Source organism: Microtus oregoni, unplaced genomic scaffold (assembly GCF_018167655.1).
Source record: "Microtus oregoni isolate MIOR12 unplaced genomic scaffold, Mior012 000006F_ref0000085, whole genome shotgun sequence".
Lineage (NCBI taxonomy): Eukaryota > Metazoa > Chordata > Mammalia > Rodentia > Cricetidae > Microtus > Microtus oregoni.
Window position 1 is genome coordinate 2,291,390 of NW_024543065.1, and position 16,876 is coordinate 2,308,265.

Sequence of the window (16,876 nt, forward strand, 5' to 3'; positions counted from 1 at the left end):
TGCCCTCCCTCAGGAACAGAGAGCTAAGAATTAAGAGGGGTCATCTTAATGGCCATGTCTAAATTTGCTAATTCCGCGACGTGAATGTCATCAACCATTAGCTATCACTTAAGAGTACAGCAACTCCCTGACCACCCTCCCCATCCCTTCCTGCCTGATTTTATGCAGTGTAGCCTTTATCCAGGCAGCATGAAAGCATATTTATAAGTACAGATGAATGCCACTGCCCTGGCCAAAGCCTTTCAACATCATGTGGCCTCTGCAGCTTTTCAGTTTCACTCAGGGTTCTGTAAGATTCATTCATGATGATTTGGACTGCCCAAAGGTCAAAATCATGCAAAACTATGCGTGGCTTTGGAGCGCATACATATGTAAGCAAAGAAAGTGTAAACAGAAAACTGAAGAAAGTGCTGTTTCTGGGGAAAAGGAAAGGCAAAGGGGAGAGTGTAAGATTATACAGAGGTAATCAGGGACCTCAGAGCATAAATAGTGCTTTATTTCTTACGCTACATGGCAAATATTTAAGTGTTCGATGTTCCATTTCTACATCTTATAGATATTTATATATATGAAATATTTCCTAACAATGTAAGAAATCAGTAATGCTTTTCCATTTATCGTCACTAATGGCCAAATTATAACTGTTCCTAGCCCAGCCTTGCCTTCCTGGTTCCCTCTGCTTTGCCCTTCACACTGCTCTTCTCACGTTCCTACCTAATTCTGCATTCCTATTCTCCTCAGACTCGAGAATGTTCTTCCTGCCCCTTCCCACTGGCGGTACTGTACCCACTCTCAGCCCTTACCATGGCCTCTCAGAACACAAGGCCATGGCAGACCTGCTCAAAATTTTCCCAGCTGGGCCAAGCACGGCGTCTCACACTCAGCAGTGCTAAGAGACGCTCTTGGAATACACAGTGACCCTGACAAAAAGCACATCTTGGTCTCTGTGTGTTTGTCTGTTCATTCTCTGTTCCCTGTTTCCCCCTCCACTACCACTCGAAGAATGGGCATAGCAGACAGTCAAATTAAATATAAATAAAGAAGAAGAGGTGCGGTACCTGACTTGAAGTTTTAAAAGCAGGGTACTTACTATAAAGGCCTAACTTATGAAATTACTCTTAGCACTGAGTAAAATTAATTGGAAAAATAGGAGAGAGAAAAACAAACAAAAAGTCGCCGGCAATATTTTGTGTCACTTTACCAAAGCTGTACCTCATCAAAACCTGTTTGAAAGGAAATATTTTATAACTGAAACCAACTCCCAAAGAGCTCGGGTTAATCTTCCCTAACATGCTGCCCTTTTGTAAGCTGGCCTACTTAATTAAAAACAGTCAAATAGAAGCCTGCCCAGGATTCTCACTTACCTTTGCATGAACGCAAAGGAGGGACAATGACTTTTAATTACGGAATGATTAAAAGGGGCTATATGTTTCTTTTGCTATAGGACAAATTTTGAATCGTTTTCAGCGTGGGAATTTGAAAGCGTGTACGAAGCTGCAGAGTATTTCACAGCTGTCCACATTCTGTCCGTCATTCTGCTCATCTCGCTTCACTGTATCCACGGCCGGCTGACTGTTGGCCACAACAGTTTACTATCAGATCAATTCACTCCTAAGTGCTTCAGCAGATAAGGGCTTTCTTTCAACGTCAGCATAAGGTCCTATGTACCCCTGACAAGATTAACAGCGGCTCCCAATTCTCTGACTGTCTGAGAATCGCACCTAGAGTAATGTCTCCTGATCCCAGGCTAGGATGGCATGCCCCTTCCCACGTAGCTTTCTCTCCCTGCCTTCCAAGGCCTCTATCCGCTGAAGGAATGAAGTTATTCACTCTGCACAAGGCTCCACATGCTGGCTGTGGCCATTTCCTCATAGCAGTCCATCACTCTTCCTATTTCCTTGAAACTGGAAGTTAGATCAGGAGGCTTAATCAGATTCAGTTCAATTGTTCTAGCCTTCTATTGAATCAGGAGGCTCTAACTTCTGATTGGCCCACTTTTCGTGATCCTAGACTGCAGAGATGTTTCAATCTTGTTTAATGGTTTTAGTATCTGCAGATGACTCTTTCCCAGAGTCACTATTTTATTAGTGGCCACGATGTGCTAATTTGCCTTTATTCCTTCTGCGTATGTTTCATGAGATTCTACTGTAAGGAATTTTCTAATCAACTTCTTGTTTTCTTCACAATGAATTCCTAGAGAGACGACCAGACCTGCCATGATCCCTCATTAGTGGTCAGAAAAATGGAGTTGGCAATCCAATCAATCTTTACCAGTGGTGACTTTCTTCTGATTTTCACAATTTCATGTGCAAAAAATAAACACATGATTGTGTGGATGTGTGTGTACATATTCTGTGTTTTCATTTGTTCTTTCCAATGCACAGACTGTGATCTTTGGCCACTGAGAGTCCCTTCAAATTGTCTCTTCGCAACCTTGGGCATGTCTCCAAAGTCTTCTCATAGCTTTCTTGCTTTCTGACACAAGAAGATGTCTTAGATTCACAGTGTCTGTTTCCTATCCAATCCTAGAATCACTGTTTGTGCTAGAAGACTACTTAGAAGCTGCTGTCTAGGCACTAAAGATGCTCACCACTGAAGAGGAGGGAACGCTTCTCTACAGGGCGAAGACCCAGGGAAGACACATCCTTAACAAAGGAAAAATAAACCACAAGTTTATACAGCTAGTTCACCCACAATTTTAAGATGAGCATTCTATCTATCTTCTTTATTCCCGAGCTCTTACAGGAAAGTGTTTGGTTTCAATGGTATAACTGTTGCTAGACATCCTCTATTATGGACACAGATGAGACCTTCAGAGTAACAACACCGATTCTTCTGAATGAAGTTTAAAATTTCTAGCTACCAGGCCCTAGATCATCTCTTTTTTGTCCTGCTTTAAATTATGATTTCTAATTTTGTAATTTTCTAACTTTGTAAAATGTTTCACTGGTCCTAGGTCACAATTATGAGTTATAGTTAGAGAAACCTCACTTCCATTTCTGCGTCAGTGCCCTTCTCTCCACTTGCTCTACATGCAACTAATATTGTTAGTTTTAGAACTGCATTTCCGCTGTTTCTTTTGAAATAAATATATACATATATTTATAACAAAAAATATAAATAATTTAAACTACATAGTTGTATCTATTACACTATATTCCTCTTAAATAAAATTTAAGTATTATAGCCGGGCGGTGGTGGCGCACGCCTTTAATCCCAGCACTCGGGAGGCAGAGGCAGGTGGATCTCTGTGAGTTCGAGGCCAGCCTGGTCTACAAGAGCTAGTTCCGGGACGGGCACCAAAAGATGCGGAGAAGCCCTGTCTCGAAAAATTTAAAAAAAAAATTAAGTATTATATATTTTAAAATAACTCTTCCATGAGATACTTTATATAAGTTTATAACAAAACTAAAAATAATTTCCAGTTTCACATATAAAGTTATAAAATAAGAGCAAGTAAAGTCAGTCTTGGGTGACACATTCCTATAATTACAGCATTTGAGGTGGGAGGGTCCTGAGTTCAAAGCCATCCTTGGCTACATAGCAACTTCAAGACCAGCCAACACTACACAACCATTGTGATAATTTGAATTTAACTGGTCCCCATAATCTCATAGGAAGTGGCACTATTAGTAGATATGGCTTTGTTGGAGTGGATAGGTCTTGTTGGAGGAAGTGTGTCACTGTGGGGGTTGGTTCTGAGGTTTCCTATGCCCAGTAGCTCAATTGACTTCCTGTGGCCTACAAAATGTAGGACTGTCAGCTACTACTTGAACACCACTTCTGCCTGCACACCGCTATGCTCCCTGTCAAGATGATAATGGACTGAACTTCTTAAACTGAAAATGAGCCACCCCAAATAAATGTCTCCTTTGTAAGAGTTGCCATGATAGAGCAGGGCCTAGTGGGCACACCTTTAATCCCAGCACTAGGGCAGCAGAAATAGGCAGAGTTCTATGAGTTTGAGGCCAACATAGTCTACAGAGTGAGTTTCAGGATAGCCAGAGCTCTTACACAGAGAAACCTGGTGTAGGAGTTCCTTCTGTTTGTTTGTTGCTTTCATTGGATAATGAATAAAGAAACTGCCTTGGCCTAGTTGATAGGGCAGAACTTAGGTAGGCGGAGAAGACAGAACTGAATTCTGTGAAAAAGAAGCAGCGTGAGAGAGACGCCATGGATCTTCTGCCTGAGACCGATGCTGGTTAGAATCTTGCCGGTAAGCCACAGTCACGTGGCAATACACAGATTAATAGAAATGGGTTAAATTAAGATGTAAGAATTGGCCAATAAGAAGTTAGAGCTAATGGGCCAGGCAGTGTTGAAATGAATACAGTTTCTGTGTGATCATTTTGGGTGTAAGCTAGCCAGGCGACCGGGATGACAAGCAGCCCGCTCCTCCTGTTACAGAAACCTTGTCTCAAAAGAGCTGCTGTGGTCATGATGTCTTTCACAGTCAACAAAGACTCTGTCAAAACAAAAAAGATCTAAAAACTAAATAATTCTCCCACATATGTCTCCTAATGGTTCTAAAACAGGAGATGACATTCTAATTCTTCTCTACGGTTCTTGCTCTTGCTCTGGAGTCAGGCCTAGTATTGACACCCATTGACACCCATACTGAGTGCATGAGAAAGATGACAAACACAGTAGCAATGATCGTGTATGAAAATCCTTCTCTACCCAAACAAATTTTATTACCACTTCTATCTATTTAAAACCACCATTCTCTCATCTTTAAATTTTTAAAGGAAGTTTTGAGTTTGGATAAATGGAATATGAATAATAAAAACTATGCGTGGTAAAGCTACTGTTCTGGTTTCATTTCTATTGCTACAAAAAAATAATACCCTGACACAAAGTAACACGGGGATATAGAGGGCTTGTTAGGCTTACGATTCAAGCATGTAGCCCATCATTTCAAGACAGTCAAGGCAGGAACTCAAACAGCTGGTCACATCGTATTCACAGTCGGGAGCAAAGAGAGAACCAGTGAATGATGCTTGCTTGCTGCTCTCCTCGCTGCCATTATTTAGCACCCATTGCCTGGAGAACAGCGCTGCCCACCAGGGGCTGGACTCTCTACAACCCTCAACAGGCCAACCTGATCTAGGTAATACCTCATTAAGACTCTCTTCCAGGATGGCTCAGGGTTGTGTTGAGTTCCTTGTGAAAACTAACCTGAACAGCTATTAAAGGTTCTTTACATCAACATTCAGACTATTATACTCTCCAAAACATTAGACAGCACACACATCGAGGTCATCAGAATTGAATGCCTATGAAGTTAAGGCAGTGATTTCCTAACAATGTCACACACTGGAGTCATCTGGGACTCCTTAAACAACCCTGACAACTTGCCCCACCCCCACACTGTGACCTGAGCATAAAAACATTTCAATGCAACCTTGGCAATGCTTAATGTTTGAGAACAACTCAGTTAAATATTTTGCACACTTTTTTTCATAATAAATTTGGAAATTTCAAATGTCAGAATTGTAGTATAGTCCTATCTAACAGCAAGCTTCTGAAGCAGGCTAAGTGGAATTTTATCTGCTTCTTCAGTGGTAGCTGTTAGATAGGACCATACTGTACTTGGGCTCCACTGGGAAATGACCCGTACCTACTTGCCCAACTTCCTCTCCCACCAATGCACCACACACTGTTCTGCTCCAGTCAAACCAAATGATTCGGCTCGCTTGCCAGATCCCAGACTACCGGAGATTAGCATACAGATCCCAGACTACCGGAGATTAGCATACAGATCCCAGACTACCGGAGATTAGCATACAGATCCCAGACTACCGGAGATTAGCATACAGATCCCAGACTACCGGAGATTAGCATACAAGTCTCATAGATGCCTGATGCATACAGCATGTGCTACCAACATAGGCATGTCTGGCACTGAGCACAAGTAGAGAGTTTAGAATACTACACGATGCTCCTCTACCAGTGAGGGCAGACATTAGCTCCTACTGGCAGTAGAATCCAAACAAAGAAAACTAATTAGCACCTATCTAACTAGAAGCTAGTTTTTTCTAAAGTTCCTGAGTTTTAGACTGCCATTCCAAAGTCTACTAAAATCTACTCTGAAATAAATGGCCAACTGTGACCAAATATATAAAAGAAATACATATCATGTTAATTTTTCCCTATACAATCCTTTAAGAGAGAAGCTGAGTACAGCTTAGCAGGTGAGCGCTTCCCTAACATGCACAGGGAACTAGGTTTAGCACCAGCATCATCAAAAATGTAAACAAAAATATAAACAAATGAAAAGGGGGAAAAAATCCCTTTTGTGGAAAAATCTTTTGTTCAGTTTTAAGCATAAAAATATGCCTAAAGGGACCACACTAGTGTCAAATATATGGCTGATTAGTGTTCTATATTAATATTTTGTTGGTATCCATCATTATAGATAGCTTAGCTTCTGTCATTATCAAAGGGTAGATTTCATTAATTCACATTTAAGGACTTAATTTACACGGCACATTATTACTATAAAATACACAAATGCAACTTGTCTGTGACAGAGCACTAACAGTGGCACACTCAGCTAAAAGATCAGCTTTTATAAGCACTTGAAAACTACACTTTTAGCAGGGTCATAATGGGGCACACCTTTAATCCCAGCACTCAGGAGGCAGAGGCAGGTGGATCTCTGTATGTTTGAAGTCAGTCTGGTCTACAAAATGAGTTCCAGGAAGCTAGGTAGGGCTGTTACACAGAAAAACCCTGTGTTAAAAAAAAAAAAAAGAAAAGAAAAGAAAAGAAAAGAAAAGAAAAAAGAAAAGAAAAAAAAGAAAGAAAGAAAAGAAAAGAAAAAAATTCAGTGTTTTATTTTCCTAATCTCACTATGAAAGCACATACTACCACTAGCTCATATCTAACCAGTGCTAGCTAGAATTGAAGCATCCATAGGACCCTGACCTAAACCACCACTATGGTTTAGAGATGAAGGGAACAGGACTTAGAAAAAATAAATAATTTATCCAGGGTTACTCAAGGGTACCTACAGCCATGCTGGGTATCCTCATACAACTTAGCTGTACAGGAGACAACCCATTGCTTGTTTTACTTTGTAATGTAGGTTTCCTGAACACTGGTGAAAAAAACAGGAACTGTCGACGCTCACTCAGTTACAAATTTACTCAACAAACAGACGTTAGTTTCTGACCTGAACCTATTTTGTTTCCTTTGTACTCAGAATAGGAAAAGGACTTGGATCTCTACGTCCCTCACTACTCCCAAGCTCATGTGATGAGATCATACCCACCAACCTGATGTGATGCCTGGGTCCTTTTTAGGCAGTACCTAGATGAGGGACCTAGAGAGATGGCTCAGAGAGAAACAGTGCTTGCTATACAAGCATGAGATCCTGGGTCCTAATCCCCAGGACACCATAAAAGGCGAGGCGTGGCTGTACACCTGTAACCCTAGCACTATGGGGGCGGGGGACAGAGATCACTGGAGCCCCTGGCTGCTAGGCTAGCTCTGAGTTCAGTGAGACACTCCATCTCAAAGAAATAAAAAGGAGAGTGATAGAAAATGAACCAGTTTCCCCCTGTGTACATGCTGCACACACACACTCAAACACACAACATACATGCCGTCCCCATACACACTCAAACACACAACATACATGCTGCACACACACACTCAAACACACAACATACATGCCGCCCCCATACACACTCAAACACACAACATACATGCCGCCCCCATACACACTCAAACACACAACATACATGTCGCCCCCATACACACTCAAACACACAACATACATGCTGCCCCCATACACACTCAAACACACAACATACATGCTGCACACACACACTCAAAGACACAACATATATGCCGCCCCCACACACACTCAAACACACAACATACATGCCGCCCCCATACACACTCAAACACACAACATACATGCTGCACACACACTCAAACACACAACATACATGCTGCACACACACACTCAAACACACAACATACATGCCGCCCCATACACACTCAAACACACAACATACATGCCGCACACACACACTCAAACACACAACATATATGCCGCCCCCATACACACTCAAACACACAACATACATGCTGCACACACACTCAAACACACAACATACATGCTGCCCCATACACACTCAAACACACAACATACATGCCGCCCCATACACACTCAAACACACAACATACATGCCGCACACACACACTCAAACACACAACATACATGCCGCCCCCATACAGACTCAAACACACAACATACACGCCGCCCCCATACACGCCCCCACACACAAACACACAACATCTATGCCGCACACACACACACTCAAACACACAAATTACATGTCGCCTACACATACACACAGAACATATATGCCATCCCCACACACACTCAGACCACAAACTACATGTCGCCTACACACACACAAACACACAACACATATGCCACCCCCAAATGTGCACATATATAACACACATGCCCCCACATATTTGAACATACACATGCAAATATGTAAGAGACATGCCCCCCACAAAATACATATCTAAATAAAATTTAATATTTAAAAATTGTATGAGAGGAAAACAATCTAGAATAGTACACACATAGCACAAAACAAAGTACATCTTCAACTCAAGACAAAACAAAAACCTGGTTTCATAAATACAGAATAAACTAAAGAGATTCAACACCAGCTCAAATACCAAAGATCTGGAGCTTTTCCTGTGAACCCAGAGTAACCCAGCACTGAGACACAACATGGCTATCCTCAGAAGATATCACTAGAACTGAGGGCTCAGGACTATGAAAGACCAATAGTGACATTTCAGAACGTATTCAATGCACGACAGCAGAAAGGGGAGTGTCAAAAGAGAGTTCTCGGAGGGCAGAGGTCATGTCAGCTGAGGACAAGATGAAGAAATGCCGAGGGTTCTAAAGGGGAAATCCAAAGGGACATGATGACTATTTCCAAAGCTTCTCTCTAGGCTGGCGGGTTTGGGCTTAGGTTCACCTCTTCAGAGAACGCTATCTGAAGCAAGAGTTAGCTGCTACAGAAAGCAGATTTGAGCAGGGCGGTGGTGGCGCAGGCCTTCAATCCCAGCACTTGGGAGGCAGAGGTAGGAGGATCTCTGTGAGTTCAAGGACAGTCTAGTCTATGAGAGCTAGTTCCAGGACAGGTTCCAAAGCTACAGAGAAACCCCATCTTGAAAAAAACAAACAAACAAAAAACCATTTTGGAGCACAAGAGGAGCCATTTTTCTGATCATTACTAGGACAATCTGAAAGACAAATGCATTAGCTCCTAAAATAGAAAGAGTCATAAAGAATGGGGACATTCTACACAGAATTTCTTTGAGAATATACAGGGATCACTGGTTATATGAAAATGGTCTATACATTCTTTATAGATTTAACACATGTTAAAAAACAAATGACTATATATCAGCATGAATCCAGTGGCCCGTGACTATTACAGACGAATAAATGCACACAGCGTGAATCCCGTGGCCCGTGACTATTACAGACAAATAAATGCACACAGCGTGAATCCCGTGGCCCGTGACTATTACACTGGAAGAGATGGAAAACGATTGAAGACAAAGGAAAACACTAGAGCAGTGCTGTTTCCCATAACCAGATAAGACCTCAGGAGCTGCTCCTATCACCCTGTATTTACATAAATAATCAATAAAAAGCAACAAAATTATAAAAGCATCCTGAAAGAATAGTTTCAAAGAAAGAAAGTAAAAATATTAAGTTATTTGTAATACAAATCATATAAGAACAAGCAAAATAAGCAAGACGTGGTAGTTCTCACCTGTGATCCCAGCCCTTGGGACACAGAAGCAGGGAGACCACAGCTCAGGGTCCTTTCTAGTTACCCAGTGAGCCCCTATCTCAAAGACATAACAAAACTGTCGGCAAAAGTGATGGAACTTCAAAGCGTCTGGACTTTGGACTTGCTGCTCTGAAGGGATTCTTTCTTTTTTCTTTTTGTTTTTTAAAGATTTATTTATTTATTTTGTATACAGTGTTCTGTCTGCATGTATGCCCGCAGGCCAGAAGAGGGTACCAGATTTCATTGCAGATGGTTGTGAGCCACCATGTGGTTGCTGGGAATTAAACTCAGGACCTCTGGAAGAACAATCAGTGCTCTTAACCTCTGAGCCATCTCTCCAGCTCCTCTTTCTTTTTTTCTTGTTGTTGTTTTTTGTTTGTTTGTTTGTTTGTTTGTTTGTTTGTTTTTAGAGACAGGGTTTCTCTGTAGCTTTTGGAGCCTGTCCTGTAGACTAGGCTGGCTTTGAACTCACAGAGATCTGCCTGCCTGAAGGGATTCTTTCATTGAACACCCTGAAACCCGAGTTCCTTCTTTACCAAAGTTGCCAGTACTCAATGATTGTTATAAAAACACCATAATTTGCCACCACACCATTCAAGGAGACATCCCAATACAAGAAAGTAATAGAAAGTGTTCATGGTTTTTAGAACCAATTGTAGAAATACTGAGTTTTTAAAAAAAATAGCTGTAAGTACAGTGTTCTCTAGAATGTTCACAGAACTGAATTTTTATACAAAGCACTAATGTTCTTCCATCCAGTTAGTAAACAGTTGTTGAAGGCCTACGATGAAACAGCGGAAGCGTAGGTAAAAACTTGAAAGCACATTTGCAAATCTTTGAAGACTCCATTGCTACTTTGGGGTTAAAACATTTAAGGTAAAATATAAAATGCCAAGAAAGAATGTCCTCGTCTGACAGGGCCCACACATGTGGGTGTATCCTACCTCGGTAAAGGCCAGAGAGTTGGAACTGACTTCTGCTCTCAAGGTTATTGTCAACAGGTGTGGCTAATATCCAGCCCTGGTGTTTCAGGTATTAAGAAGTAGATCTGTTTCTACCTCAAACCAAAGTCTAAGGGTCCAACCAGGTTCCTACTCCCTTAGGGAGATAACTATGGGTTCCACCCAGGGAGTGGTTTGCCTACAGAGTGTTTGGTCTAGGGTGTGAGTGTTACTTGTCTTGTTCTGGCAACAGAATGTTTATCTAAGGATGTAGCCCGTAATCCTTCAGCCGATCTCTTCATTCCTTGTCTCACGTCAATGCAGTTTTGTTTTTGTTTTTGTTTTTTTGATCTTATTCCTACCTCTTGGGGTCAGGGTATTTGAGCAAATGGAAATTAAACGCAGGCGACTTTCAGTACCCACTGTGTGGCCCTCCAGTGCTATCCTATGTTTTTGCTATATCTATGTTCCTAGGAATTCTAATCCTCACGCTCCTACCCTGGAACATATGAATTCACAGCTAGGAGCCCGGTAAAATCACCCCCCAAAAAGATGGCTTATGACACTCATCGCATTCCCTAAAACATATGCACGCATTTCAGTTCTTCTAGAGTTGAAACTACTTCCTATGCCCCATATGACTTCACACACACACACACAAACATGTGTGTACACACACAAATTAAAAACAGTGAATCTTAAATTTCCTTTAGTAAACTCAGCCTCCTAGTTGGTATTCGATGCTGCTACTTGGATATATTCTGAGTCTCTCTGAAGCCCAAGGACAGTGGTGACAGAGCCTGTGAACAGCCCGCCCACCCTCTCTTAAGGCTTTGCATGGCAGACTTCCCAGGGCCTAAGGAACATCAGGGCACTGGGTGGAGGGAACGATGCCACAGCACACTGCTGGAGGTGCTGGCATGGCCTAGCAAGGAGCCTGACCTTTTCTTTCCTTGTGTTAGGCCAAGAACTACTTTACGTTTGAATAATAAAACATTAAGTGACACTACTATGAACAAGAAACATTAAAGCTCAACCTTGTCCCCTGAAACCATTTCCCGTGTTCATTCGCAAAGAGATTTCAACCAAAGTCTAAGACAGAAAAGCAACCATCCCAGAGAGATGCCCATCCTACCTCCTGAGTGTGTTCTCTGTAGACCTGCAGGGGCCCTGTGGCTTTGGCAGTATCCCAGAGCTGCAGTGAGCCATCCCCACTACAGGTGACAAGGACGTGCTCGTTGTTTTCACTCCAGGTGACATCAAACAACCCATCATTCCAGTCAAAGCTGCAGCAGAGTAAAAAAAAAAAAAAAAAGATATATCCATGAACTGCTGGTCAGAGAGTGACTGACGATCTTTAAGTTTACAGTTCGTTTTCCTCCTCAGTTTTTCACATGTTGTAACACACATGATCTCACATGATCTTAAAAAGTGTGAGTCAAGCAGGTCCTTCACGGAAACGGGTTCAGAAAGGCAGGAAGAACGGGTCAGGGAGTGTAGGCAGATAACTAGAAAGCTAAAGGTTTGCAGCCACTAATATGACGCCATCTACCTAGGACAAGCTGTCACACCTGCGGCCTGCGGTAGCCTGTGATTCACGGCATGCGCCAGCAAGCACTCCAAAATCCTGAGGCCAACCATCTTAAATCCTCCCATAAATCTTTCCTCTGAGCTGTACGAGCCTTACCGCATAGATCTTTCATCTGAGCTACGAGCAGGTAGTCATCTTCTAACGAAACCTCTTTCCTCTGCCTTTGACTAACCCTGATGGAGTATTAAGAGTCCATCAATCAACATGGAAGACGGGTACAGAGAGAAGAGAAACACTGGGTAACCCATAAGATGGGCATTAGCTCTTGCTTACATAAAGCTAAATTACAGTAGGACAGCAAAGATGGGCAGTGTCACAGGGTACCCTAGTTGACTCACTGTTTGAAATATGCAATTTCTAAATGAACACTAATAAGCTCAAGAAACCTAAGTAGAAAAAAATTCTATATTATGCCAATGCAAAAGTTTCCCTTACAGCCGGGTGGTGGTGGCGCACGCCTTTAATCCCAGCACTCAGGAGGCAGAGGCAGGCGGATCTCTGTGAGTTCGAGTCCAGCCTGGTCTACAAGAGCTAGTTCCAGGACAGGCCCCAAAGCGACAGAGAAACCCTGTCTTGAAAAACTAAAAAAAAAAAAAAAAAAAAAAAAAAAAAAAGTTTCCCTTACATTATAAATCAAAACCTATTAGTACCAAATATTCAAAAGGGAATTGTATTAAGATTTTGACAGCAGTTGAGAGTCTATGTAAGCTTAATAATTAGAGTCTCCATAGTGGTTTGAAGGGGAATGGCCCCCAAAAGCTCTCATATGTTTGAATGCTCAGCCCCGAGTTGACAGACGTGTTTAGAAAGGTTTAGGAGGTGTGGTATTTGTTGGAAGAAGTGTGTCATTGGGGGTGGGCTCTGAGATTCAAAAGACCTTCCCCGTTCCCAGCATGCATCTCTCTGCCTCCTACCTGAGGATCAAGATGTGAGCTCTCAGCTGTTCCTGGAGCCATGCCCTTGCTCTGCCATCATGGACTCTAACCCTCTGAGACCACAAACCCAGATTAAACACTTTACTTTATAAGTTGTTTTGATCATAGTGGGGTTTTTGTTGTTTTGTTTTGTTTTGGGGTTTTCTTTGGTTTTTCGAGACAGGGTTTCTCTATAGCTTTGGAGCTTGTCCTGGAACTAGCTCTTGTAGACCAGGCTGGTCTAGAACTCACAAAGATCCGCCTGCCTCTGCCTCCCGAGTGCTGGGATTAAAGACTAAAGGCGTGCGCCACCACAGCCCGGCTGATCATGGTGTCTTATTGCAGCAATAGGAAAGACAGCCACTGTACCTTCTAAAAATCTGTAGTCCAGATTCAGTTTGATCCAATACTAAAAGGGTTCCACAGCCTAAAGAGGAAAAAGAAAGAAAATAAGGCCATGCTATTGAACTTTCCAGGGGACACCGAGATGAAGTAATAAGCAGTATGAACCTGCTTTAACTACCACAAATGTCCCTTAAAATAGCTGTGACCACGTAAAGGATTAGAAGCTACACGGTGTGTTTAAATCATTAAATATTCAGCCTACCATCTGGCCTGACTAGAGCCCAGACACCAGCATAGGGGAAAGATGCCCTAGTGCCAACTGAAACCTAGCCAGCGGCTAGGCACACAAGCCTTTCAAGTCAGTGATAACAGCTCTGCTAACAGAAGAGAAAACTCACACTTATAGACCCCCCCAAGACTGTGACTCTGCCTTACTGGCCCACGTGAAACAATCTAACATAACATTTTAAAACAAAGTATTGTGGAAATACCATACATTCTTTGGTCAAATGTTTTAATGTCAGTTATCTACCAGCAATTACTTTTGCTAAGAGACTAGTCTCTTTCTCCCCCCTGGCCACCCCTCCCTCTCTACCAACATCTGAGCAAGTGGATCTGCACTTGAAATACACAAGGAAAGACGGCTGATTACTAAGCTTACACGCACACACAGATGCTCCTAGAGCTTTAACAGAATTATGTTTTGAGTTCTTGTGATCAATACGATATTTTCATTTGCAAGGTGTTAAAGCTCTTCCACTTAAACACAGCTGATGACAAAATACCAATTCTAGGTCTGGAGAGACAGCTCGCCCCCTAGGAGCACCAGCTGCCTGCAGAACACCCAGTCTCTGGTCCCAGCATCCACTTCCTGATTACCAACCACCAGAAACTCCAGTTCCAGGGGATCCAATGCCCTCTTTGAACCTCTTCTTCTGACCTCAGCAGGCTCCAGGCACGGCCGTGGTTCGCAGACATTTATACAAACAGAACACTCAGATACACACATACACACCCTTCTAAAAATCAATTCCCAAAATACCAACTCCCTATTAGTATCCTTTCTAAAAGACTTAAAGTCCTCATCCTAACTGGGGGCCAAGGACGGTAAACCTGACCATGCAAGCACTAAGAGCTAATGACCAAAACTATAAGAAAATACGTTATTTATCACTGATTTTTAGAAATCGTTTTTTTTTCAACACTAGACAAAACAAATACTACGGATTGCTAGCATTATGCAATGGCTTGACACACAGTGTGTAAACAACAGATGGGGTACGACTTAAAAGACGCCTCAGTATATGGCTTAGGTGTCTAGACAGCTCTGCAAATTTATCCATTTTCCATGAGACAATAAAAGTACTTTCTAGTCTGTTTGAAAGATAGCGTCAGTCTCCCTAGTTGAGGGTGGCTTTGAACTCGTGACTCTGTTGCCTCCCCCTTCCAAGCGCTAACAAATGCATCCTTCTTAAGGAAGGAAAGACAAGCTGTAGATTTCCCCAGCGCTCAAAAAGCCAACTGTGGCAGGGAAAGGGGGACCTAGGAGGGCAGCCCGGCCCTCTGTCTCCCCCTGACGGCGGCGGGCGGCACCGCGCGCGCTCAGAAGCGCGTTCCCGCGCCCGCCCCCGAGGCGGCGGCGGCGGCGGCGGCGGCGCGGCCCGGGCTCACCCGCGATGCCGTAGTTCTGCGCGGCGGCGCAGGCCAGGCGGCCCGGCAGGTACGGGGAGAACTCGGCGGCGTAGCCGTGGCGGCCCGGCACCCGCAGCGTCCGCACCGCGCTCATCCTGCCCGCCCGCAGCCACTCGGCCTCCCCGCCCAGGCTGCGGAAACTGTCGCGAGGAAGAAGCACACCACGGAGACTCAGAGAACTTAGGGAGTCCAGGAAGGCCGGGCGGAAGTGAGGACGCCGACGCCCGGAATCCTAGATTTTGATTGGGCCACGTAAAAAGAAAGCTGACGCCATGGAGACCATTTTTCTTTTGGGCAATCATCCACTATTTGCTCTGGCTGAAATCAGCTGGCCTTCTAGACTTTGTTCTAGGGAGAAGGTTCGAGTTAGGGGACACTTCCGACAGCTGTTCATGTTGCATGGCAGCCTTTATGGCGAGTCAACTTGTGTTTTTATTAATTTCTTGAACTTTCAAGACATTGCTATTCTGTTATTTTTCTGATGCTTACAAAATAAAAACCACAGCAAACTCTGAAAGCAGCTAATGAGTCCAAAGATAACAAATAGAGTGCCGTGTTGCCCAAGGTAATTTGAAGTCAGACAACAATGGAGCTAAGGGAAAGAACTGTTATCATATGCAATTAACTGTCTATAGATGTTATATAGTTGCACTGTGCTCATATCTCTGGGTAATTAAGGAAAACTTGGACTCATTAGTTCGTTCATTCAAACATTTGCCAAGCATGTGCAGAGTGGAAGATGAATATGTAATTTGCCAAACCAAACACCGACAAGTGAAAGAGATTATTGTTACCATTAAACCACTCAACCTGCACAGACCAAGTCATACACCAAGCACAAGGCTGGGCTTTTCACGAAACTCAAAAAGCACTGCTTGGGTCCGTGCTTGAACTCAGGAGATTACAAGATAGGAAAACTGTTAACTGTACTGAAAATGCTGTTGATGTTAAGATAAATATATACAAGTGTTTTGGAAGGGGGGGGGCAGAAAAAGCTTTAAGAAGGAGGTCATCTGGGGTGAATGCCTGCGGTGAAGTGGGTTTTCCTTTAAGGAAAAAGCTGGAAACCATTGGGATCAGGAGAAAGGTGAAAACTCAGAAGATCTAAATCCATAAGAGATGGAAGCTCGCTGGGCGGTGGTGGCGCATGCCTTTAATCCCAGCACTCGGGAGGCAGAGGCAGGTGGATCTGTGTTCAAGGCCAGCCTGATCTATAAGAGCTAGTTCCAGGACAGGCTCCAAAGCTACATAGAAACCCTGTCTCAAAAAATACTTCAGCAATAATTCAAGCAATAGATGGTAAGCCAAGATGGGGTAGTGGTGTTTTGTTGAGAACTATGGTAGAGGGTGAGCTTAAGGGTCAAATAAAGAGAAAAGTTTAAATCTTTCCCAACTTTCTTACTTAGTGTCTACATCAACACAGGAACTGTTGATTGAAATATGGACAATGGGAGCATGTGGTGATAATTTGTTTGTGTTTTAACAAATAAAGCTTGCCTGAAGATCAGAGTACAGAGCTAAACCACTAGAGGCCAGGCAGTGGTGGCA

The 16,876-nt window shown here is 43.0% G+C and overlaps 1 protein-coding gene across 1 annotated transcript in view; it reads right to left on the reverse strand.

Moving 5' to 3' along the window:
- The window catches only part of Pex7 (peroxisomal biogenesis factor 7), a 62,730-nt gene extending 47,207 nt beyond the window's left edge, over window positions 1–15,523 (reverse strand). The window contains exons 1-3 of the mRNA XM_041654940.1: window positions 15,308–15,523; window positions 13,661–13,718; window positions 11,922–12,072 (exon numbers count right to left, since the gene is read on the reverse strand). Of these exons, the coding sequence (XP_041510874.1) occupies window positions 11,922–12,072; window positions 13,661–13,718; window positions 15,308–15,422 (324 nt within the window). The 5' untranslated portion in view covers window positions 15,423–15,523. The remainder of the gene's footprint in view (window positions 1–11,921; window positions 12,073–13,660; window positions 13,719–15,307) is intronic.
- Between the last annotated feature and the right edge of the window lie 1,353 nt (window positions 15,524–16,876).